Consider the following 26,726-nt stretch of genomic DNA (forward strand, 5'->3'; position numbering starts at 1 on the left):
TGCAGACATTCCTCTTCAAGATTTTATATAGTCCATCATTAAAGGAAAACTGCTCTCATACTGCATATCTGACATAAGAAAATTTTCCCACCAAACTGAGCACCAGTCAGCAAATAAGCTTGGCACTCCCACTTTCCCTCTTTGGAAACAGGAGGAGTTTGTTAATTATTGCTATTAAAAAGTCAGGCAGCTTCTCAGGTAAGGGGACTGTTAGCCTGGCAACCTACAGGCAGCAAGGGAGGAGCCCCTGCGGGTGAACTAGGTAGGATGGACGCAGTGGAGGAGAGGGTACTGCGGTGCTCAGTGCCTCCCCCTGTTGGAGCAGAAGGAAATACTTGTCTACACAAGTAGACATTAAAGGAGGCAACATAAATGGGTGAGGTCAGTCTGGTGTAGTCTAAGGCACCAAGAAAGCCGATGCCTTGACTAAAGGGGAAACTCTTGCCAATTGTTATTATGTGGGAATACAAGCCAGTAATACCAGATCTAGTTTTTTTCAATAGAATTCAGAAACCTGGATTTATATGGGAAAAAATGAAATTTTTAGAAACATTTTGAGGACCAAAGAAACATATCTGAAATCTCTAGGCTATCTGAAATCTCTAGGTTAATGTAACAGGCCCACATACTAAAGCAAAATTTGCCCAAGTAAACACATTGTTAGAAGCACTCCCAAAGAGGAGAAGAAATGCTTCCAAAGAAGGAAGGAAGCTAAGTGTACAGCTCTAATGGGCTGGGACATATTACAATAAGCAAAACATATTATGCAAATAAAACCCCATACACCTGGTGTTATTGTCTTGGAAAAACCTACAACACACCCTTGCACTACTCTGAACAGATACAGCAGAGAAGGGGATTTGAAGGGGGAGAATGAATACATGGGAAATTGCTCCTAATGTATTTGCAGCTCACATACAGACCCTGTAGCACTCCAACCCTCCAAGCTGACAGAAGTGATTACATCTTTTCAAGTTCTCAGTGTATATACAAAGCACATAACCTGCTCTATCTACACCATCCAGTTCAGAGAGAGAGAGAGAGAGAGAGAGAGAGAGAGACGATGGGGGACAATTTAGATCAGCCTAACAGGTGCTAAATTGACCTGCGTGGATAAAGTGCTGCCAGCCAAGCATACAGCCTAGAGAACCTCGAGACAAACCTTTTACAACACGAGGGCGAACCTCTTCACATGTGCATAATTCCCAAAACAGACAAGGAGTGAGGCTGGGGAAACTTGCTTGAGGGCAGACAGCAGAGGAAACACTTTATGCACTTAGGCCTGTTCTTTTTTTTTTTTTTAAACTTTTTTTTATTAATTAAAAAAAATTAACAAAAACATTAAGATATCATTCCATTCTACATATACAATCAGTAATTCTTAATATCATCACATAGTTGCATATTCATCATTTCTTAGAACATTTGCATCGATTGAGAAAAAGAAATAAAAAGACAACAGAAAAAGAAATAAAATAATAGTGAAAAAAAAGATTATACATACCATACCCCTTACCCCTCGCTTTCATTTACCACTAGCATTTCAAACTAAATTTATTTTAACATTTGTTCCCCCCTATTATTTATTTTTATTCCATATGTTCTACTCTTCTGTTGATATAGTAGATAAAAGAGCATCAGACACAAGGTTTTCACATTCACAGAGTCTCATTGTGAAAGCTATATCATTGTTCAATCATCATCAAGAAACATGGCTACTGGAACACAGCAATACATTTTCAGGCAGTTCCCTCCAGCCTCTCCACTACATCTTGAACAACAAGGTGATATCTACTTAATGCATAAGAATAACCTCCAGGATAACCTCTCAACTCTGTTTAGAATCTCTCAGCCATTGACACTTAGTCTCATTTCACTCTTCCCGCTTTGGTCGAGAAGGTTCTCTCAATCCCTTGATGTTAATTCTCAGCTCATTCTAGGGTTTTTCTCAGTCCCTTGATGCTGAGCCTCAGCTCATTCCAGGATTTCTGTCCCACATTGCCAGGAAGGTCCACAGCCCTGGGAGTCACGTACCATGCAGAGAGGGGGAGGGGGAGGCCACATCTGAGCAACAAAAGAGGCTCTCTTGGGGGTGACTCTTAGGCCACTTAGGCCTGTTCTTAACCAACAAAAAAATCCCATAAGAGACATTATCTAAGGAATCTGGTCTCAAGTATATATATATATACATAAAAAAACAGGAGCAGTACAGGAGCCCCTTACCTATCATTATCATAATATATCATATTCATATCATAATATCATAATACATTATAATATCATTATCAATATAGCACCTGACATTTCTAAATCAAGTTCACAAACTATAGCCTGTATGCCAAATCTCGCATGTTACTTGTTTTTCTTTCCTTTTTTTAACATGGGCAGGCACCAGGAATCGAACCCAGGTCTCTGGCATGGAAGGTGAGAATCTACATATTTTTAATGGTTGAAAAACACCAAAAGGAAATATTTCATAACATGAAAATCAAATATCAGTGTCCATAAATAAAGTTTTATTGGAACACAGCTATACCTATTAATTTATATGTTGCCTGTAGCAGCTTTCATGTTACAAGAGCAGAGTTGAGTAGTTGTAATAAAGACCATATGGCTCACAAAGCCTAAAAATTTACTATCTTACCCCATACAGAAAAAGTTGGCCCTGATATAAAGGATATGATACATCAGAATTCAAAGACTCTAGACAAACAGCAACTTAGTTGGGCAAGTAAGTAGTAAAGAAGAAAGAGATTAACAGTAGTGGTCCCTCTCCACCACCCCATTCTCACTCCCCTGCTGCCTAACTACCCATAATGACAAATTAGAGTCTAAGCCTTACTGCCTTAAAGTGGGGCAAGAGATGACCAGATTCTCCCAATCACTTAACACACACAGAAGACTAAGTGGCCCAAAGCCAGTACATAACTGAATGACCAAAATGAAACAAGACTGCTTGTGCTGGAAAAGGAAAATACACCAACACCTCTAGGTGGCAGATATTTAGAATTAATAATACAGAAGTCTTTCTCTAGCTTGAGAAGAAGGTTCCTGAAAACCCAGTGGTAGAAGAATTTACTTAAGACCTTATCAAGAACTCAAGAGTTTGAGCTCTGAAGCTATTAAAGTCAGCAGTGATAAAGGAACTGTTTAAAAAGCTGAAAAAGTAATCCGACCTGGAGTAGAGACATGAATGAAAATGATCTGGATAGGACTACGGTATATCAGAATACAGGGTAAAGGATGACATCATTCATATTTTAAAATTTCAACTTACGCGTGAAACTAAAGGGAGAGATGTTTATTTGGTGCAAATTTTATATGTTGGGTAGTACATTTCCTAATTTAACTTGTATGATCAGTTTAGTTGAATACCACAAGCACATGGAATATTGAATAGAGAATGAGATTTTGTTGGTTTGTCCAGGTTAGTGTGATGCCCCATTAAATTCCAGAGTAATCTGGGCAGTGAATAAAGAAGTATTTGCAAAGTCCCCTTGGGGGACTGGAGAGAAAGGAGGAAATTTCAGCTTCCCCATTTGGAGAATTTCTGATATTCTCGCAACCAGCGGAAACAACCAAATCAACAGGCCAAGCCCTTGATCTTGGGGTTAGCCCCTATGAAACTTATTCCTGCAAAGGATAGGTCAAGCCTACTTAAAATTAGGCCTAAGAGTCACCCCCAGGGAACCTCTTTTGCTGTTCAGATGTGAACTTTCAAAGCCAACTCAGCAGGTGAACTCCCTGCCCTCCCTCCTATGTGTGACATGACTCCCAGGGGTGTAAATCTCCCTGGAAATGTGGGGCAGAAATCCTGGGATGAGCTGGGACCCAGGGTTATTCTGGAGGTTATTCTTACACATTATACAGATATACCTTTTCAGTTTATGGTGTATTGGAGTGGCTAGAGGGAAGTACCTGAAACTGCGGAGCTGTGTTCCGGTAGCCATGTTTCTTGAACACAACTGTATAAAGATATAACTTGTACAGTGTGACTGTGTGATTGTGAGAACTTTGTGTCTGATGCTCCTTTTATCCAGGGTATGGACAAATGAGTAAAAGAATATGGATTAAAAAATAAATAAATAATAGGGGGAACAAAGGGTAAAATAAATTGGGTAAATGGAAATATTAGTGGTCAATGAGAGGGAGGGGTAAGGGGTATGGCATGTATGAGTTTTTTCTTTTTATTTCTTTTTCCTGAATGATGCAAATGTTCTAAAAATTGATAATGGTGATAAACACAGAACTATGTGGTGATACTGTGAGCCACTGATTGTACACCTATGTGGAATGTATGTGTGTGAAGATTTTTCAATAAAAATATTTTAAAAACAAACAAAAAACACCACACTCCAAAAAAAAAGACCTTATGGAGAAAGGAGTCTCAAGGTCACAACCATATCTATGAAGTTATATCCACTAAAAGAAAACAGAAAATAGAAAACATCATAGCTTAAGTTAGTAATAATGAAAACTGTAAAATTAATTGCAACTACCATTAAAAATGCTTTTATACTCTTCAGCCCCAGCAATTCCACTTTTAGAAATTCACCCTCTAGAAACACCTGCACACATATGTAAAATAATGCAGCATTGTTTGTAAAGGTGAAAAACGGAAACAATCCAAATTCTACCAATAGGGGACTAGTTAAATAAGCTATGATGTGTCCAACTGGCAGAATATCCATGACATATTAAATGAAATAGGTAAATGGCAGAAGAATAGATTTGGTATGAACCTATTTTTAAAAGAAAAAAATGTATATTAAGTTGCATAGAAAAAAATATGGAGCTAACGTAGACAAGCTGTTAGCAGCAGTTCCCTCTGGGCAGTGGTGCCGTGGGGGGCAATGACCTTCTACATCACACATTACCGTAACGTTCGAATTTTACAAATCAACTTGCATTAGCTTTATAAGCAGATACAAAAACAAGTGCTTACATTTCCCTTCCTCAGAGGTTCAATAATGCATGATACTTATAATTCTCTTTTTTGGGGAGCATGGGGGGTAGGGAGGCAGGGAAGCTGTTACAGATTATATCCCTGCTAAAAGGCTCTATCTATCTATCTGTCTGTCTGTCTGTCTATCACTTCTTCATGCAAACATATAAGGCCTTTTTTATTTTGACAGAGTCCTTAACTCCTGCTTTCTGGTTTTCATCACAGCTCCAAGACACAGATTAATCTAAAAGTGTGTGATATTTGCCTAATTTTAATTTAACTGACATAACAGAGGCCCCTTAGTCTACTCTCAATCAGCAGCCAGAGGAATCCTTTTAAAGTGTAAGTCAGAGTACCCTATACCACTTCTGACGTCTTCCCCAAGTCACTCACAGTAAAAGACAAAATTCCTTAAGTAGCTTAGAATTAAAAAACAACCAGATTGACGGGCAGAGATATTAATGTCACTGAAATGAGAAGTCAAAGACCAACAAAATGGTCTCAAGAGGAGGATGTCTATGAAACCAGAGCACTTAGGAACCTACAGGCCCTGAGTCATCTGTCAGCAGGGAGTCAATATGAAAGACAGCTGAGCAGGTGCATAGGCCTTATTACAGACTTCAGGACAACTTGTGAAAGTTAGAAATATAGTACAAGAGTAAAACATCAGAGGAACAAATTCTAGATCACTTGAGCTCAAGTTATGAAACGTGTCTCCCATACAACTCTAAGTAATGCCACTCCATTTGGTCAACAGGGACTTATTGAGCCAATGACTGCATAACAATACATTTTAGGCTTTTTAAAGCCAAAAAGGATTTGCACTATATACTGAATCATCAGGAATGAATTTGAATTCCATTTATTCAACTCAACTAACAGTTACTGAGCATCTACTATGTGCCAGATAGAGTAAGGATATAGACACACTTCAAGGAGCTCACTGACAGAAAAGTAAACATATTTTTTCTCATGAGTGCAATATTATAAGCAACATATAGTAAGCACAGTAGCAGAAGAGAAGAGGTAGTGCATGTCTGGGGTAATCAAGGAAGATTTCCCGATGGAAAAGTTGTCCCCCGTGCCAGGTTTTGAATAATAAATTAGGTACATTCCCCATCCAAAGAAATTGGGGGGGGGGGGGTGATTGTGGATTTTAGATATAATCCAGTTAGGTCAGTGGACGAGTCTCTATATTATAGTCAGGCTGAGAAGACTGTTATTTTCCTAGTTTCTAGGTTGCCTTTTACCTGTAACTATGCCCATTTATTTCCCTCCATCAAGATGCCTCAGAATGCTCCAAACCCCAAAGCTATTTCCCCATGTAAATCCCAGAAATTTAGAAATCCAAGAGGACTTCTAACTCTACCCTTCAATGTTCTAGGCCAAATTTTATGCTCCTGGCTATCAATGTCTTCCCCAATCTTCTTTCAAAACGGAAAGGGAAAGTTCAAAGGACATGGATTCTCAGAACACACTCGGTCTTCCTAAACACTTCAGACCCAAGGCCTTGTTATCTATCTGGAGAAGGTGCAGAAACAATTTGGTTTGGGAGTAGGGAGATTTGGTCTGATGTTTTCCTCCCAGTTAGCATTTTGACTGTGAGCAACCCAAACCAGGATCACTTTTTAAGATCTAACCAATGTATTTCTATGGACAAATAAAACAAAGTGTTTCTTCTGTATCTCAAAAACAATGTTGGTTACATTTCTACCCAGAGGCAATAATTACAAATTATCTATCAGATCTCCACAAATTCTCTTTCAATAAGCGTTGACTGAAGAGCCCCTCAGTCAATGATTCCACGAGAAATGGAAATTTTGATGGAGAAAACTGTTGCATAAAAGCAATAATTTCAAAAAGTAGAGGACCCAGGGGTTCAAATCCTAGCTTTGCCAGAAGTACCTCTTCTGAAAGTTATCTCCCCTTTCCACATTTAAGTTTCTCATCTATAAACAAAGAGGTTGAACTAAATCTCTAGCTTTCCTAAGTTTTTATTTATTTATTTTTCTTTTATTTTGGGTTTCTGATAGTTTTCAGATGTTTAAAATTAAAATCATTTTCTTCTTTTCCTAATACTAGTTTTAAAGGCTACAGGGCCTCCAACTGCAAAGAATTACAATAACCTGATTTCCTGCTAGATACTGCACTATCAGAACTAAAAAGAAGCTGCTTATGGTGAAACAAAGGACGTGCTACCCAAGTCGTAAGCTGGAATCAGACTACAGACAGCTCAACCTCCACTGCCTACAGGAGACAAACTGTGTCCTGGTTAGTAACACTCAGCAGCCCAGAGTTATACTGAAATACATACTATGTGCTTATTAATACTCTCACTATTTTGCAAACACCATTAATTATCCCAGCAGTACCAAGTATCAAAACATGCCTCCTTAACCTACATCCCACTACAAGGCCAAAAAACAAAATCCTCTGCCTTCAAGTACAATCACCTTTTGTGAACTCGGGTCATTTAGTAACAACTGTCACCTCAAAGACTATAAGAGGTTAAAAGACTCAACCTCTTATATAAACAGTAAGGACACCCTCTTTTCATCGCGCCATGCTAGCTTAGCAGCAGAGCAGCCCAACAGTGACATCTGCTGGAGAAATAGAAGCAAGGGCTGGCTCATAGGCTAGGGAATATCAGCCCCTTAGAAAGTAGAAGAAACAGAATTAGCATCCATTTGTAATAGTGCAATTTACAAGAAAGTGGTGGCCGTTCTTTGAGGGGTTTGCACTTAGAATATTTTATAATAAATCTCATTTTTGAGTCAGCTGTCAGCTCTCAAGGTCTACCACCTCATCCTAATTAATTTAAAAGTGACTCCACAAATAATATGCCATATTATAATTCTTATAATCAAACAATTATAACTCTAGATTTTCACTAGTTTTAAGGTGTTTAAAAATTAAAATCATATTCTCTTTTTCCTAAAACTAGCTTTTAAAAGCTACAGGGACTCCTACTGCAAGGAGCCACGATACCTTCCTGCTAGATCCCGTGCTATCAGAAACAAAAAGAAGCTGTTATAATATGTCTATAATTATGTAATTATTATAACATTACAGGGTAATTTTATGTTCATGAGAAAAACAAAGGATACAACCCCAAATCAAAGATGATGGTTTTCCAGTTGGGGAGAATGGAAGTGAGTGAGGGTCCAGGAGGGACTTCTGCTTTCTCTGTACTAACACACTATTTACAATGAGAACCATGTGTAATGTGAATATTTCAAGAGGAAAAAAAAAATATATATATATATGACTGTTTACAGAAAGATGATAAGGAATGTCTTCTCTACAATATACATTTTTAAATACCTGAATTTTTAAACCACAAAAACAGCCACTTGATAGCTTATGGGTTTTAAATGGCTTACTTTATGAAGAAATGATTACGTGGAAGTTAAGGGTATATACACATATATATGTACTCTTTCTCAGGGAGCTCCTAGGGGAAAATGGTCCACAAAAACAAGGGAGTAAACCAAGAAAAAAAAATGCATGAGGTTCAGGAACAAGGATCGAGCACCAGCCAGCAAGGAGGTGATCAGGGTACCCAATGAAGGAGCGCCCCAGGTGACAGAAGAGCAGGAAAGAAGTACCACTCCCAACTGGAGCAGAAGGCAAGTCTAAGTGGGAAAATGGAACCAATGGTTTATGTGACGTGGGAAACTGTAATTGATATTTTCAGTTCTGATGGAAACTTTGGAACTAAAGTAATGATAGATCTATAGAAAACAATTCCAAGGAGGGAAGCTGTACAAAAGAGGAAATATAATCATAGTTCTCTAAGTGGTCCAGTCATGAAAATTAATGTCATAATAAAAAAAAACACCAAATATCAATTAAAAAAAAAGAAATGAATTACAACATTTTAGGTGTACAATGAGCTTTGCATGAATTATTTTTAATTTCTACAATAACTTTTTGCAAGGCAGGTATTAAATTTCCAGTCTTAATGGTTGTGGAAAGTGAGACTTAGAGAAATAGAATTTCTTGTTAAAGGTACAACATTTTAGGTAGCCAGTAGCCATATGTGGCTACTTAAGTTTTAATTAAAATTTAAAAAGTAAAAATTTAGCTCCTCACATGACACTAGCTAACCATATTTCAAATACTCAATAGCTACATGCGGCTAGTAGCTACAGTAGTGGAAAGCACGGATAAATAACGTTTCCATTATTGCAGAAGGTTTTATTGGTCAGCACCAATCTAAAGAAACATACTGAAGTATTTTCAGACAAAATTATAAAAAGGCTGTGTCGGGGGAGTGGATGAAAGAAAGCTGGCCAATTGTTGATGATTTCTGAAGCTGGGTGATAGGTATATGAGAGTTCAAATGTTTGAAGATCTTCATAATAAAATGTTAATAAAAAAGAAATAAACACAGTCCATTTAAATATGGGGCTATCATATTAAGGAGTATACCACAGAGGTCACTTGGAAAGATTTTAGAGTCATGCAGAACAGAGTTCAAACTCCCACACAGTGACCTACTATGTGACCTTTAACAAGAAATTCCATTTCTCTAAGTCTCACTTTCCACAACCATTAAGACTGGAAATTTAACACCTGCCTTGCAAAAAGTTATTGTAGAAATTAGAAATAATTCATGCAAAGCTCATAGTTGGCCCTCAGTAATTGGTATATCTATTATCAAAGGGTAGATTTAATTTCAAACCTCTCAGGTATTTCTCAAGAGAACAACATACAGAACGAGATACTGCTAGAGCAGAATGGACAAAAGCTGACCAGAAGCCCAATGACACCATGAAAACAGGAACTGTAGGTTTCTTAGAGCACTAATTAAAGTACCATACGCTACCTTCACTAAGCTGTTTGAGTGCCTTTTAGATGCAGACACTGTGCTTGCTGCCTTCTCACTACTCTTGACAAAGAGGAAGGATAGAGTCCCAGTTTCCTGATGTGGGCCATTGTGCAAGGTAAACTCTTCCAAAGCCCGGAATGTAGGAGACATTAGTCCAGAATGGTCCCAATCATTATGGGCATAGTAACATTCTCTATTACTCTGTCTACCTCTGATATCTAACTAAATCTCTCTCTAGTTCCCATCCCAGTCCCTTAGTAACTGCTTATATGATGACATTTCCTACATTAGTATGTGCCATTCCCCTAAAATAAAAGATCTTACCCTTTCCAAATCCTATCCATCTTTTATAAGGATTTTCTAGACCGTTCCGTGATAATACTTCCCCTTCTCTGAGATTGGACTACACTTAATCTCAGTACCATAGAACAAAGCAACTGACCTTCTACATTTTTTTTTCCGTTCTACATATATAATCAGTAATTCACAATATCATCACATAGTTGCATATTCATCATCATGATCATTTCTTAGAACATTTGCATCAATTCAGAAAAAGAAATAAAAAGACAAAAAGAAATAAAACAAAAACAGAAAAAAAAAATTATACATACCATACCTCTTACTCCTCCCTTTCACTGATCACCAACATTTCAAACTAAATTTATTTTAACATTTGTTCCCCCTAATATTTATTTTTATTCCATATGTTCTACTAATCTGTTGACAAGGTAGATGAAAGGAGCATCAGACACAAGGTTTTCACAATCACACAGTCACATTGTGATAGCTGTATCATTATACAATCATCATCAAGAAACATGGCTACTGGAACACAGCTCCACATTTTCAGGCAGTTCCCTCCAGCCTCTCCATCACATCTTGACTAACAATGACCTTCTACATTTTAATACAATTTCATGCAAATCAGTCTTGCTTCCACAATAACTCTGTATACTCCCAGTGGGCAAACAACCTGCATCACACTTCTTTTGTATTCCCCATAGTGCCTACGACAGTGCTGGAAAAATTGTAACCACTCAACAAATACTTAATGGATGGAGACTGTCTCTACAGCATGCTCTTAAAATAACTAGTACATTTTGAGCACATTTCATATTTCCACCCTTGTTAGAAGCTTATGTCAGAGAAATTTCAGTTGCTTCAATAGAGGATGTAATGCAGAGCAACATGCTGTCTGGATCCAACAGGCACATTCTGGGAGCTGGTGATTACGCTAGATTTGACCTTTACAGAATTACAGAAAGAAGTCCCTAATAAATCAAGATAGATGCACGCATAGCCATACATAGGATGTGTGGTGGGCGATCAACTACACCCACTCTGTTTCTTCCATGAAAGAGCTGTCTGGGATGCTAATTTGAGCATGGAAAGGCCTCTTGCCATGGATGATTGATTATTCTTCCCCACCCCAAGGTTTATATCCATTTGGAAGGTCCATTCAGAGAATCTTAATCGAGCAACTAGCTTGCTTTCCAAAAACACACAATCTCTAAGAAAATATGAACTTTCCTTGACATAAATATTTATATATGTATTATTTTCTCACCCCTTTGTCAAGTTGCAAGTTCCAAAAGATAAGGTTTAAAAGGTGAACACAGTTGTTCAAAGTGATACAATCAAAGAAAAGTCAACATGCTAATCTGTTCCAAGAAACGTTCTTGTACTACTTAATTCTGAACACTCTGGTGCATGATCTTACCTTGTAACAATTAAGTCATACACAGACAATCCATCAAGAAGGTCAAAAATAAGGGCAGAGGAAGTCAACAGTTCTATCTCCTTATGCCTCTCTACCCCAATCTATACTCTTCTTTCAATGCTAAAAGTCACATGAGCTTAGCCAGAAACAGAACCAGCAGAGCTAACTGATTCACACTGCTAGGCCCTATCTTATCGCTGGCTTCAGAGCAAGATTTTCCAAGAAGATGAAATGGAAGGTAGGGAGATGAGAAGCAGATGTATGGGTCCCAGACACTCCAGATACAACCACAACATTATTGGAATGAAGGAAGAGATACGAGGAGAAAAGGGAAGTGGGAGAAAACAGGAAAGCAACTGCTTACCTCCTGAGTGAATCTTCCTCAGAGCTTTCTTCAGACATATCCTGATGTAAGGCCTCCTGTGATACAGTCCCAGATCTGCTGGACTGGGTATAAATTCTTTCCCAGTGGCCTGTTTCTTGGTTAAAGGCCACCCCCACAGTCCTCTCCTCCTGTGTACTAGCAGAGCTGCTCAGCTCCAGCCTGCTGGAGCTGGGTGTTCGGCTCTCAGTCCGTTCAAGAGGTGGCAACTGGCTGCCACCTGAGGGCATGCCCTCAAAGGTACTGGGGACCTGCCAGGAGGAGCTAGCCTCACCAGAGGAGTAGTTTGGTGTGGTTCTTTCCCAGCGCAGGGTATCATTGTTGAAGGTCAGGAGATTGTGGCAGGCACGGCAGCGATTTAGGTGGCCACGGGACAGGTTAGAATTGTTCTCACTGCTGTGTGGCGTAGGTTGGTGGGAAGGGCCTGGCCTCTCAGATTCAATGTTATTATTCAACATTTCCTGGGCCTGTTGGGTCTGGGAAGCTTCCCCACTCAGGCTCTGGTCCAGCTCCTGCAGGCGGTCATATTCCAAGAAGAAGCGTCTCAGATCACACTGAAGCTCATGGCGAATGCCACCTGAGTTGTTCTGGCCAGAACCATTTCCCCCATCTGACTCAGGTGCCAACCCTGAAGCTGGAAAACCCCTCCCTTCTGTGGCTGAAGTGTACACAGATGCCTGAGAGCCACCTTCTTGCTGTCTTAATACAGACAGCAAACTCACTGAAGAGGCACTGGTCCTGGGCGGGGGCATAGATTCTGCCTCCGAGCGGGAGTTCAGACTGAGCACTGTACGCGTCCACTCAGATCCTGTCAGCCCAGGAGCTATTTCTCGGTGATACCTAGAAGGATGACTAGACAGAGGGCCCCCCAAAGAGCGACGGGTAGGACCCAGACTGAGGTTGCGGAGCGTATTGCCAGCAGTGCTGCTCTGGACTGTACTGAAGGCAGACGGCCGGTTCAGGAGGCCCTGGTCCTGTTGCGTTGATGAGGCCTGCTCCGGGGGATGGAAGGGCTCGGTCTGTACAAAAGAAAAGGAAGGGGTAGTAGCCCTGGCAGAAGCAGGGGGAACACTGTCCTCGTGTGGCAAGAGGGAAGGAACTCGAGTGCCAGAGCAGCGGCTGCAAAGGCACAGGATCCCAAGGTGCTGGCAGCACTCAGCTGTGGGGTAACTGACCCGCTGTCGGAGCCTGATGTAAGCGGAAGTCCTGGGGCGCTCCATGGTGGGCTGAGGGGGAGGCGGTGGGGGTGAGGGGGAGGCAGAATCTTGCACCGTGCTTTGCTCTCCCACCTGGATGCCAGAGGAGCGGGAGGACAGCATGTGCAGGAAATTGTGAAGGAGAGGCGTCCGGCGAACTGGCTGTGATTGCAGGAGGGCACGCTGACGATAGTGGGATAATTCTGTTCCATCTATGGGGATCTCCGGTTCATCATCACCCTGCAGCATGGACCAGGGTGAGGCAGGGGACAGAACAAAGCAGTTAGGAAGAACCTCTAAGTAAATAAAGAAAAATTGATTATTATCCAAGAAAAACAGCCTTCATAGATAGGCCTCAGCTCTTTATCCCTGAAGCACTGAGAACTAACTGGCTTTGCATTCAGAATAATCATATAATATTAAATTATTTATTTTTTAATTAGCAATACATTCGAAGGTATATAGGTGACAAACCAATTCTCTTGTCAAAGACATCTCAGACATCTCCATGATATGGATGTAGTGAGGGGAAACAAAATGTCAACTAGCCAGAGGTAGGTGAATGACAAGCTATCCAACAATGCCTCGAGATGACAAGGGTTACTTCTGAGGTGATCACTTGGGACTTCAGAATTAACTCTTCTTTTAACATTATGGATGTAACTTTAAATACCCAGCCTGAAACTACTTTGGATCTTAATGGGAAAAAAGCACTTGGTCACTATGAATTAAAGTCTAACATAATCAGAATTAGTGCACTAGTTTAGAAAATAACCCACAGTTTAGATGGAGTTGGAACTGCTAACTTACCTGTTGATTAGAGGGGTTAACAATTGCTGTGAGTAAGTAGTGTCCAAGGGGATCAAATCTCACCAGACTGAAAACACAGAAGAAGAAAGGGACATAGACACGGATAGAGAGACTATGTTAACTGAGAAAAGGAATTTGTGTTCTAATTTATAGCAATCATTACTGATTGTGTGACTACCCAGGCAACCATTTCATGCTAGAGACTTTCAAAAATTTCTAACAGATTAAAATAAAAAGGCTCAATATTTTCTGTTATCTCCTTACAGCATGAGAGTAAAGTAATATGTATCACTAAAATAGTAATTTGCTTTAGAAAAAACATCCAGGCTTCCATCCCACAAGGCAGCAATATTAAGCCACCATTTGCTCATATCTAAAAGCCCATCATAACACTAAAACTTCCATACTCTGCCACAGGTTCAGTTTTTCCTTCACATAGCTTCCACAATGGCAAAAAGCATGAGATCTGGCAACAATGAGACATCCCAGCATCAAGTGATATAACTTAGACCAGAAAATTAGCCTCTATTCAACTGCACTACCAAGTGCATCAAAGGAAAATAATTCACTTTTCATTCAGACAATATGTGTCTTGATCTTGGGGGCTAAATAAATACCAATTACCAGATTTAATATATGCTTACATCTCCATCTTCCAGTTTGATTAACACAGACAACAAGAAAAGAGCAATTACCCACAAAGCTATCTAAAATACCACCTGAACATCTTTCAGGTTTCCCAAAAGAAGGGTTCCATTTCAAATCTAGACAGCTTCAAACCTAAAAAAGAGTCATATGACCCTGTCTACAGATAAGGCCAAAACGGACAGCTAAAATGAATGAAATGAACCTGTTCCTAACTGATTAGCCAGTTGCTTAAAAAGTAGGAGGAGACATAGGGATAAGAACCTGTCCTGAGCAAGGATAACAACCTGTCTTCTGAGGTGATGGCAGGTGTAAATCTTAGCTGCCATGTGTTCTGTGCCTAGCAGTGGTGGGGCAGGTTACTCACCGGACACGCTCCATCTCACTAGCCGTCTTCACCACAGCAAAAGGCTCCCGTCGACTCCAGTCCCAGAAATGGATCTCATTGGCAGTGGCAATCAGCAGAAGCTGAGCCGTAGGGTGGAAAGCCAAGGAGGCAATGGCATTGTTGCTATCTGTGAACCAGCTTTCACTTCCACCCTATGAATAAACCAATCTCAAATATTATCAGGATACAAGTGCCAGCAGACTGGGAAGTAAATTTCAAGAAAGGCCCAGCTAAGGTAAAACAATTACTTGTAAGGCCTACTTTAAACATATCCTCTCTGATGGAGATGAGTGAACAGACAGTGCTGCCCATTAATCAACACAAATATTCCTGTCAGCTCAGTTCTTCAATCACCTACAATTCATAAGCAACGAGCATATCCATAGTTCCTATTTTTAAATGCTGTAAAAACTCGAGCTTGGCACACTACACAGTGTACACCCACTAGCCAGTCAGCAGGGACAAGACCTTTCCCAAAGGACAAAGAGCACCTTGCCTTCAAGATCATCATCACAGTACAGTAGAATCTTTGCTTTAAGACAACAGAAATACAACCTGAACACATCTTAGTGCCTCCTGTACTATATCACAGAGGGAAAATGGAGGAACAGTTAAATAGGGCGTTCATCTTAGAATGGAGGACTATGGGCTACATCTCTCATCAATTAAGTAGGGCAGTGACTACCCCACACACTCAGATGTAACCCTAAGAACCTGATTAATCTCTCTTCCACAATTAAGAATCAATGGAGAATGCTTGCCTGCCATGCCAGAGGACCCGGGTTCGATTCCCGGTGCCTGCCCATGTTAAAAAAAAAAAGAATCAATGGAGAAATGAGACAAAATAAAGTTTCAGTGGCTGAGAGATTTCAAACAGAGTCAAGAGATATCCTACAGGTTATTCTTATGCAGTTTATAGATAGCCCTTTTTGATTTGTGGTGTGTTGGAATGGCTGGAGAAAGGTGCCTAAAACTGTTGACCTGTGTTCCAGTAGCCTCGATTCTTGAAGATGACTGTATAACTATATAGCTTTTACAGTGTGGCTGTGTGATTATGAAAACTTCGTGTCTAATGCTCCTTTTATCCAGAGAATGGACAGACGAATTTAAAAAATTGTTAAAAATAAATAATAGGTGGGGGTAAAGTATAAAAAATAAGGTGGATTGAAATATTAGTGGTCAAAGAGAGGGAGGGTAAAGAGCATGGGACGCAGAAGTTTTTTCCTTTTTTCTTTTTATTTCTTTTTCTGGAGTCATGCCAAGGTTCTACAAATGATGATGGTAATGAATACACAACTATATGATGATACTGTGAGCCGCTGACTGCATACTATGTATAGACTATATATGTGTGAAGAGTTTGCAGTAAAAATATTTTTTAAAAAAGAAACCAATGGAAAATAAGTCTTTATGTTTAGAATATCATAATATTCTAATAATACTTACATGTAAATCCCAAATCCTAACCTCCCCATCTAGGCAGCCTGAAGCAATAAGGCCTGAGATGGTGGGATGAAATGTAACACACCACGGAGTACGGCGGTGTCCAATCAGAGAATGAACGCACTTGCCAGTCTTCACCTCCGTAATATAGATGTTATGGTTCACGTGAGTGGAGGCCAAGAGAGTCCTAGGGAATCAAAGAATTGGAAGAGAATTGAGAAGCATGTGGAAGGGTAACAAACTATTAGCTTTGGACAACACACATCTACAAACAACAGAATAATTCTGATCTTTGAAAGCTTTGGCCTCTTACATTGTCCCCAAATGACATATATCTTCAGAGAATCCTTTTCCAGTTGGGGAAGCTATTATGCCATTGGTGGCCAATATCACACAGGAAAAGACTGTTACTGAGAAACTTTCCAAGTTTTGATCTCCAATGTTCACAGTTTCCTTTGCTTATTCCCATTATTTTTATGGTTAATGCTATTCATCTACTTTCTTTCCTCTTCAGATATACTGGCAAAGCTCTGTTCATATAGTGTTTCAAAGGACCTTTAGGGATATAACTTGGAAGATAAAACTAGTCCAAATATACAGAATGCAGTGTCATCAAAAATCTTAAGTTAAGTTATAGATAAGTAGTAGATACCTGTCTGGGCTGAAGGCCAGCAAGAAAGTAGAGCGTGGACTATCCGGCAATTCTACTCGCTGGGAGGAAAGGAAAAGGTAAAATATATTATTTATAAACTATGGCTCACCCTTTCTACAAACACATGAACCATTCTAGATTAATAGTCACAGTGTAGGGCGGGCCACCGTGGCTCCACCGGCAAGAATGCTTGCCTGCCGTGCCCGAGGACCCAGGTTCGATTCCTGGTGTCTGCCCCCCCCCCCCCAAAAAAAAAGATAGTCACAGTGTAGGCTTAAAACTAGAGACAAGGATCAAGGTACACATTTAAAAAGATAAATTTAAATAACCTTCAGGAAAACTGTCTACTCTACAAGGAAAAAGATATTTCTAGCTCCTGAATTCTTTCAAATTTGTAGACAACTCCCTAAGTTTCAATTCTTGTACCCAAGATAAATTATGTCCAACTCTCTGTCATTATCCTATTCTAAGACCCACTGTACCATCTACCCTGCAAAGCACCTATGTCAAAAATATCCACTTTTCCTACCTTGCCCTCCCATTTCATCCACCGGGTCTTATCTTCCACCAGCTCCTGCAGAAGCCGCTGAGCTCCAAAGGCCCGGGTACCCAGTTCTCGCCCCCACAGTATCCGGACAGCATTCTTCTCTGGGATAACTTTCATGGCTCTCAGCAGACACCTTCACACCAGGCACAAGAAATGAAGGAGCAAGCAAGAGCTCAAACACTGAAGCAGCTAAAATGAGGCCATTCAGGTTCTCGTGGGCTGTCCTCATGGAAATCTAAGGAGTGGAGAATAATGTCAAAGAGTGCTTTTTCTGCAACCAGAGAAGCTTCCCATTGCTAATATTCCAGTCCAAAGGGGGAAGTATTATTTTCATATTTAACAATACTTTCTAAGAAAAGACCCTTCCCAGAATTTTTCTTCCAAAGATATTTCATCCTCAAATTTCTCTCATATCCTCCACAGCTCAGCCTCAAACCTAAAGAACAGAGCATTCTTTAGAGATTTAACCTGTTATTCATCAGGAAGGAAGAACTTTTGCTACCAATAAAAATCTCGGAAAACCTGCCTTAAATTAACACACACACACACTAACAAACCTGCCCTCCCTTTCCAAGCCATGCCATTTCCCTAATTGCGGGTACCCCTCCCTTGAGCAGCCTCCAAAACAAACGACAGGTAACTAACTGATTTTAACAGGCTTTTACTTAGGTGCCTTTCTTAGGTAGCAGCTTCAGTTCTACCTCCTACCTAAAAGTAGGTACACACTATCCACTTCAGGGTACCTTTCTTACTCTCCTTTTCTCTTTACCACTGAAGTTCCAGAATAGAAGCCAGAGGAGAAAAGAAGAGAAAACTTTATTCTTTCCTCTCATCTACCACAAGCCTTAAGGGCATAAAACCATATCAAACAACAAACAAAAATTCCACTAAACTATCAACTACCACTAATCCTCTGAACTGGGACAAAAGTCTTTTCAATAATTGGGCATGGAAGAACTGGATATCAAAAGCCAAGAGAATGAAACAGGACCCCAATCTTATACCCTACACAAAAATTAACTTGTGAATCAAACACCTAAATATAAGAACTAGCACCACAAAGAAAATATAGGGAAACACCTTCAAGACCTAGTAATAGGACGTAGCTTCCTAAACTTTACACACAAAGCACAAGGAACAAAAGAAAAAATAGATAAATGAGAACTCCTCAAAATCAAATGCTTCTGCATCTCAAAAGATTTTGTCAAAAAAGTGAAGAGGCAGCCAACTCAACGGGAGAAAACATTTGGAAATCACATATCAGACAAAGGTTTGATTTCCTGTATATACGAAGAAGTCATACACTAACAACAAAAGAACAATTCAATTATAAAATGGGCTAAAGAAATGAATAAGCATTTTCTGAACAAATACAGATGGCTCAGAAAGACATGAAGAGATGCTCATTTTCACTGGCTATAAAGGAAATGCAGATCAAGACTACAATGAGATACCACCTCACACCTCTAAAAATGACTGCTATTGAACAATCAGGAAACTATAAATGTTGGAGAGGACGTGGAGAAACTGAGACACTTATACACTGCTGGTGGGAATGTATATTGGTGCAGCCACTACAGAAGACCGTACAGGGGTTTCTTAGGAAACTAAATAACGAGCTGCTCTGTGACCCAGCAATAGCACTACTTGGTATATACCCAGAAGAGCTGAAAGCAACAACACAAACAGACATTTGCACACCTATGTTCGTAGCAGCATTATTCACAATTGCCAAAAGAAGAAAACAAACCAAATGCCTATCAACAGATGAGTGGATCAACAAAATGTAGTATATATATAAGATGGAATATTATGCAGCAGTTAAGAAAAAAATGACGTTCTGAAGTACATGACAAGATGGATGAACCTTGAGGACATAATGCTAAGCAAAATCAGACAGACCCAAAAGGACAGATACTGTATGATTCCACTTTTATGACCAGCATAAAGCTATAATCAGAGACTTATAATAGAGAATACAGGGAACTTAGAGATGCATAGAAACTAGAGATGGGTGAACCATTAGCTAATGAGGTCGAACTCCAAGGTAAGGGAATAGATAGGAGTGGAGGTGATTATCTAGTAGGTCTAGAAGTAATATTGCCATATTGAAGATGAACAAGATTGAATGAAAGGGGCTGTATAGACCTACAGGTCCCACTAACTCACACAGGAAATATGAATGAGTTCTTGTAAGAATTACTTCAAAGACAGGATTCTTGTATAAGGAGTGTTTAAGTACAGGGTACAAGGGGAAAACTGCTATGGTATGCTATGAGCTACGTTCAAAAGGAAACCATCAGCACTACCACAGCAACAGCAGAGGTAAATAATGGGGTGAAGGACAAGAGTTAAGAGGAGGTTTAGATCTCCTTTGGTGAGGGTGTGTTTACTGGTTTTCTGTCTCTTGGGAACAATGAATTTATCTGAAATTGAGAATGTTGATGGGCTGTGGACTTTGGGCCCTCTACATCATGCCTGATGAATGCAAGTGGCTGAAGGATACACTGACGATGAATTAGAATGGCGAACGACGGTGTATACTTATGAATGAAGGGTGTGCTGCTACAAAAAAGGAACAATGTCCTGAGGCATACAATAACGTGAATAAATACGTGGGACATTTGGTGAGACAAATTATGCCAGAAATAAAAAAACAACAATGGTATGGTCACCTTTAGAAAACACTTATATGAAAACAGGGGTCTAGAATATAAGCTTTTAGAGCAGACACATTAAGTCCGGAGTGGTGATTATTCTTTCTGGATTTTGAAAGGCTCTTTTATGTATTTATAACCTGATATTTAGACATAAGAATGAAACCGAACAGGTTGGGGCTAAACTAATTCAGAACATAGGCGTAAGGAAGACAGTGTTTATATTTCAGAACCACACATACTCTTTGAGACCAATGGAAGACAGGTTTATTTGATCTGGAACTGAAATTTTCTGTAGTGCATAATTTAATTCAACCTATCTGTATAGCTCATTTGAACAATTGAAACACAGAAAGCACAGAATGAGAAAGAGGTCCTTTAATCCTGTATAGATTATTGTAATGCCTGGAAATATCCTAGAGTATATCAACCAAATAATCAAAAAATATTGGCAAAGTCCCCTGAGGGAGGGGAGAAAGACTATGGAACTATTAAATTTTACCATCAGGGAATCCCCTGATACTGTGTCAAACTTTAGGAACACCCAAATTAGTAGGTCATCCCCGCGATCATGAGACTTACTCTTGTGAAACTTATATAGGTAGCATAGAAGCTTAGACTATCTATAGGCATGCCTAAGAGTTACTTCTGGAGGACTTCTCTTGTTGCTCAGATGTGGTCACACTCTCTCTAAGCCCAACTTTGCAAGTGAAATCCTTGCCCTCCATGCTACATGGGACATGACATCCAGGGGTGAAAGTCTCCCTGGCGATGTGGGAGAGGACTCCCAAGGATGAATCCAGACCTGGCACCATGGGATCAACAATTCTATCCTGACCAAAAGAGGGGGAAAAGTGTAATTCATAAAGTATCTGTGCTGGAGAGAGTTCAAACAGAGTTGAGAGGCTACTCTAGAGGTTGCTCTTACACAAGCTTCATTAAGACCTTGCTAGCACCTGCCAAATCCCAACCAGGATCATTCCAGCCAACCCTAAAGAACACCTAGGGTAATTTACAAGATTCCACAAGGGGTCCAGGCACTAGAGTAACTTTCCAGAAACCTACAACCTCCAGATGGGTCCCTGGTCCAGGTAAGTCCTGAAACCTAGCCCAGCCTCTCCAGAACATCAGGTAGTTTCATCTCCCTACCCCATATTAGTGACAGACCCTTTCAATATGAAAATGTTAGAATGGCCATAGCCCAAACACCCCTAACGAGAGGGATGGAAAGCTCAAAGGTGATAGTGGACTTGTTAGTCAAGATGTAATGGAGAGGCTAAGGGAAATGCCTGAAAATCTAGAGTTGTGTTCCAGTAGCCATGTTTCTTGAAGATGATTGCATAACGATATAGCTTTCACAGTGTGACTGTGTGATTGTGAAAACCTTGTGTCTGATGCTCCTTTTATCTACCTAATCAACAGATAAATAAAACATATGGAAAAAAAACAAATAATGAAGGAACAAATGCTAAAACAAATTTAGTAGACTGAAATGCTAGTGATCAATGAAAGGAAGGGGTAAGAGGTACAATATGCATGAATTTTTTTCTGTTATCTTTTTATTTCTTTTCCTTAATTGACACAAATGTTCTAAGAAATGATCATGATGATGAATATGCAACTATGTGATGATACTATGAATTACTGATTATATATGTAGAACGGAATGATCATATGTTAAGAATGTTTGTGTTTGTTGTTATATATTTTTTTTAATTAAAAAAAAATCTATGGGGTACAGTAAAGGCAATGCTAAAAGGGAAATTTATTGCCCTAAATGCATATATCAAAAAAGAAGAAAGTGCAAAAATCAAGGAATTAACTGTCCACCTGGAAGAATTAGAGAAAGAATGACAAACTAACCCCAAAGCAAGCAAAAGGAAAGAAACAGTGAAGATTAGAGCAGAAATAAATGAAATTTAGAACATGAAAACAATTGAGAAAATCAATAAAACCAGAAGTCGGTTCTATGAGAAAATCAATAAGATTGATGGACCCTTAGCAAGGTTGACAAAAAGAAGAAGAGAGAGGATGCAAATAAATAAAATCAGAAATGGAAGAGGAAGCATAACCACTAACCCTACAAAAATAAAAGAAGTAATGAGAAGATACTATGAACAACTTTATGCTAATAAACTAGACAATGTAGATGAAATGGCTAACTTTCTAGAAAGGCATGAAAAACCAACACTGACTCAAGAAGAAACAGACAACCTCAACAAACCAATCACAAGCAAAGAAACTGAATCAGTCATTAAGAAGATCCCAAAAAAGAAAAGTCCAGAATCAGATGGCTTCACATGTGAATTCTACCAAACGCTCCAGAAAGAATTAGTATCAATCCTGCTTAAACTCTTCAAAAGAACTGAAGAGGAGGGAAAGCTCCCTAACTCATCCTATGAAGCCAATATTACCCTCATACCAATGTCAGAAAAAGATATTATAAAAAAGAAATCTACAAACCAATCTCTCTAATGAATATAGATGCAAAAATCCTCAATAAAATTCTAGCAAATTGAATCCAGCAGCACATTAACAGAATTATATACCACGACCAAGTAGGATTCATACCATGTAAGCAAGGATGGTTCAACATAAGAAAATCAATGAATGTAATATACCATATCAACATATCAAAGCAGAAAAACCATTTGATCATCTCGATTGGTGCAGAAAAGGCATTTGACAAAATTCAACATCCTTTCCTGTTGAAAACACTTCAAAGGATAGGAAGAGAAGGGAACTTCCTCAACATCATAAAGGGAATATATGAAAAACCCAGTTAACATCATTCTCAATGGGGAAAAATGGAAAACTTTCTCCCTAAGATCAGGAGGATAAGGAAGACAAGGATGTCTGCTATCACCATTGTTATTCAACATTGTGTTGGAAGTTCTAACCAGAGCAATTAGACAAGAAAAAGAAATACAAGGCATCAAAACTCAAAAGAAAGAAGTAAAACTCTCATTCTTTGCAGATTATATGATACTATATGTCGAAAACCCTGAAACATCCACAGCAAAACTACTAGAGCTAATAAATAAGTACAGCAAAGTGGCAGGTTACAAAGATCAACACTCAAAAATCTGTAGTGTTTCTATATACTAGTAATGAACAATCTGAGGGGGAAATCAAAGAATAAAATATTTAGGAACAAATTTTACTAAAGAGACAAAAGAACTACACAAAGAAAACTACAAGAAATTCTTAAAAAGAAATCACAGAAGACCTAAATAAATGGAAGGGCATACCACGCTCATGGGTTGGCAGATGAAATATAGTTAAGATGTCAATTCTACCTAAATTGATCTACAGATTGAATGCAATACCAATTAAAATCCCAAAAACTTACTTTCTAGAAATAGAAAAATCAATAACCAAATTTATCTGGAAGGGCAGGGTGCCCGAGCAACTAAAAGTATCCTGAGAAAGAAAAATGAAGTTGGAGGTCTCAAGCTACCTGACTATAAGACGTATTATGAAGCTACAGTAGTCAAAACAGCATGGTACTGTTTAGATATACTAACCAATGGAATTGAACAGTATTCAGATATAGACCCTCTCGTCTATGGACAAATGATCTCTGATAAGGCAGTCAAGCCAATTCACCTGAGACAGAACAATCTCTTCAATAAATGGTATCTAGAGAACTGGATATCCACATGCAGAAGAATGAAAGAGGATCCATATCTCACATCCTATACAAAAATTAACTCAAAATGGATCAAAGACCTAAACATTAGCTCTAAGACCATAAAACTGTTAGAAGAAAATGTAGGGAAATATCTTACAAATCTTATAATAGGAGGCAGTTTCCAAGACCTTACACCCAATGCACGAACACTGAAGAAATAAATGAATGGGAACTCCTCAAAATTAAACACTTTTGTGCATCAAAGAACTTCGTCAAGAAAGTAAAAAGACAGCCTACACAATGAGAGACAATATTTGGAAACAATACATCAGATAAAGGTCTAGTATTTTTCAATTCAACAACAAAAAGACAAACAACCCAATTACAAAATGGGCAAAAGACTTGAATAGACACTTCTCAGAAGAGGAAATACAAATGTCCAAAAGGCACATGAAAAGATGCTCAGCTTTCCTGGCTATTAGGGAAATGCAAATCAAAATCATAATGAGATATCATCTCACACCCACCAGAATGGTCATTACCAATAAAACAGAAAACGACAGGTGCTGGAGAGGATGCGGAGAAAGAGGCACACTTATCCACCATTGGTGGGAATGTCAAATGGTGCAACCACTGTGGAAGGCAGTTCAGCAGTTCCTCAGGAAGCTAAGTATAGTATTGCCATATGACCTAGCAATATCATTGCGAGGTATCTACTCAGAGGACATGAGGGCAAGGACACAAATGGACATTTGGACACCAATGTTTACAGCAGCATTATTTACAATTGCAAAGAGATGGAAACAGCCAAAATGTCCATCAACAGACAAGTGGCTAAACAAGCTGTGGTATGTGCATACAATGGAATATTATACAGCTGTAAAACAGAATAAAGTCATGACATTTGTAATAACATGGATGGACCTTAAGGACATTATGCTGAGTGAGATCAGCCAGAAACAAAAGGACAAATACTGTATGGTCTCACTGATAGGAGCTGACATTAGTGAAGAAACTGGGAGAATTTCAATTGGGAAAAGAGACCATCAAGAGATAGAAATAGGGTAAGATATTGGGTAATTCAAACTGAAAGGATACAGATTGTGCAACAGGACTGATTGTGAAAATTCAGAAATGGATAGCACAATACTACGTAACTGTAATACAATAATGTTACAACACTGAATGAAGCTGAATGTGAGAATGATAGATGGAGGAGGGCTGGGGGCACAAATTAAATAAGAAGAAAAGATAAACAATAACGACTGAGATGGTATAATCTAAGAATGCCTAGAATTTATAATGATAGTGACTAAATGTACAAATTTAAAAACATTTTTTGCATGAGGAAGAACAACAGAATGTCGTTACTGCAGGGTGTTGAAAATAGATGGTAATTAATATTTAAAAATTTTAACTTACGTGTGAGACTAAAGCAAAAAATATTTATTTGGTACAAAATTTATATTTTGACTAGTGCATCTCCTAATATAACTTATGTGAACAGCTTAACTGAACACCATAAGTACACGGAACCTTGAGTAGGGCATAAGGTTTTGTAGGTTTGTCCAGAGTGATGCCCCAATAAATCCCAGAATGATTTGTACAGTGAGTAAAAAAGTATTTGCAAGGTCCCCTTCGGGGAATGGTGAGAACGGGGGAAAATTCAACTTCCCCAAGTGGAGAATTCTTGATATTCTCACAAGCAGTGGGGACAACCAAAGCAATAGGCTGAGCCCCCAATCTTGGGGTTTGTTCATATGAAACTTAATCCTGCAAAGGATAGGTTAAGCCTACTTAAAATTAGGTCTAAGAGTCACCCCCAAGAGAACCTCTTTTGTTGCTCAGATGTGGCCTCTCTCTCCAGCCAACACAACAAGCAAACTCATCACCCTCCCCCTGTCTACATGGGACATGAATCCCAGGGGTGTGGACCTTCCTGGCAACGTGGGACAGAAATCCTAGAATGAGCTGAGACTCAGCATCAAGGGATTGAGAAAAACTCTAAAATGAGCTGAGACCCAGCATCAAGGGATTGAGAAAACCTTCTCGACCAAAAGGAGGAAGAGAGAAATAAGACAAAATAAAGAGTCAGTGGCTGAGAGATTTCAGAGCTAAGAGATCATTCTGGAGGTTATTCTCACACACTATATAGATATCCCCTTTTTAGTTTATGGTGTATTGGAGTGGCTAGAGGGAAGCACCTGAAACTGCAGAGCTGTGTTCCAGAAGCCATGTTTCTTAAAGATGATTGTATAATGATACAGCTTTCACACTGTAACTGTGTGATTATGAAAACCTTGGGTCTGACGCTCCTTTTGTCTATGCATGGACAGATGAGTAAAAAATATGGATAAGAAATAAACAAATAACGGGAAAAAAGGTTAAAATAAATTGAGTAGCTTGAAATACTAATGGTCAATGAAAGGGCGTGGTAAGGGGTATAGCATGTATGAGTTTTTTCTTTTTTCTTTCTTTTGATGGAAAGATGCAAATGTTCAAAAAAATGATCACGGCGATGAATACACAACTATGTGGTAATACTGGGAATCACTGATTGTAACCATGTCAAGAATGTCTGTATGTCAAGAATGTCTGTATGTCAAGAACGTTTGTAAATTTGCTCGTTGTTTATAATAAAAATATTTCTAAAAAACAAATAACCAAGGCAGGGCAAAGGTTTAATTTTTCCCTTTCATTATTAATTCTGTCTTATTGTTTGTAATAGCAGAAAAAAAACTGGAGACCATCAAGAGTTCACTTAAAGGGGACTAAATTCTCTGGATACTGATAATAAGATCTCTCTGGATACTGATAATAACATCTTCATAATATATTGGTAAGAGGAGAAAAATGACAAGGAACAACAT

The 26,726-nt window shown here is 39.0% G+C and overlaps 1 protein-coding gene across 12 annotated transcripts in view; it reads right to left on the reverse strand.

Moving 5' to 3' along the window:
* AMBRA1 (autophagy and beclin 1 regulator 1) overlaps positions 1–26,726 on the reverse strand; it is a 226,276-nt gene that overhangs the window by 143,075 nt on the left and 56,475 nt on the right. For 9 of the 12 annotated variants that reach the window (XR_013156974.1, XM_077114562.1, XM_077114563.1 and 6 more), the window contains 6 exons: positions 17,548–17,800; positions 17,019–17,077; positions 16,370–16,553; positions 14,903–15,075; positions 13,891–13,957; positions 11,867–13,320 (listed from right to left, as the gene is read on the reverse strand). Coding sequence is in view for 11 of the 12 variants with exons in the window: in XM_077114562.1 (XP_076970677.1) it covers positions 11,867–13,320; positions 13,891–13,957; positions 14,903–15,075; positions 16,370–16,553; positions 17,019–17,077; positions 17,548–17,682 (2,072 nt within the window). In the remaining variant the exon portion in view is untranslated. The remainder of the gene's footprint in view (positions 1–11,866; positions 13,321–13,890; positions 13,958–14,902; positions 15,076–16,369; positions 16,554–17,018; positions 17,078–17,547; positions 17,801–26,726) is intronic. The other 3 variants (XM_077114567.1, XM_077114566.1, XM_077114564.1) reach the window with 1 other exon arrangement.

This window comes from Tamandua tetradactyla, chromosome 8 (genome assembly GCF_023851605.1).
Source record: "Tamandua tetradactyla isolate mTamTet1 chromosome 8, mTamTet1.pri, whole genome shotgun sequence".
Lineage (NCBI taxonomy): Eukaryota > Metazoa > Chordata > Mammalia > Pilosa > Myrmecophagidae > Tamandua > Tamandua tetradactyla.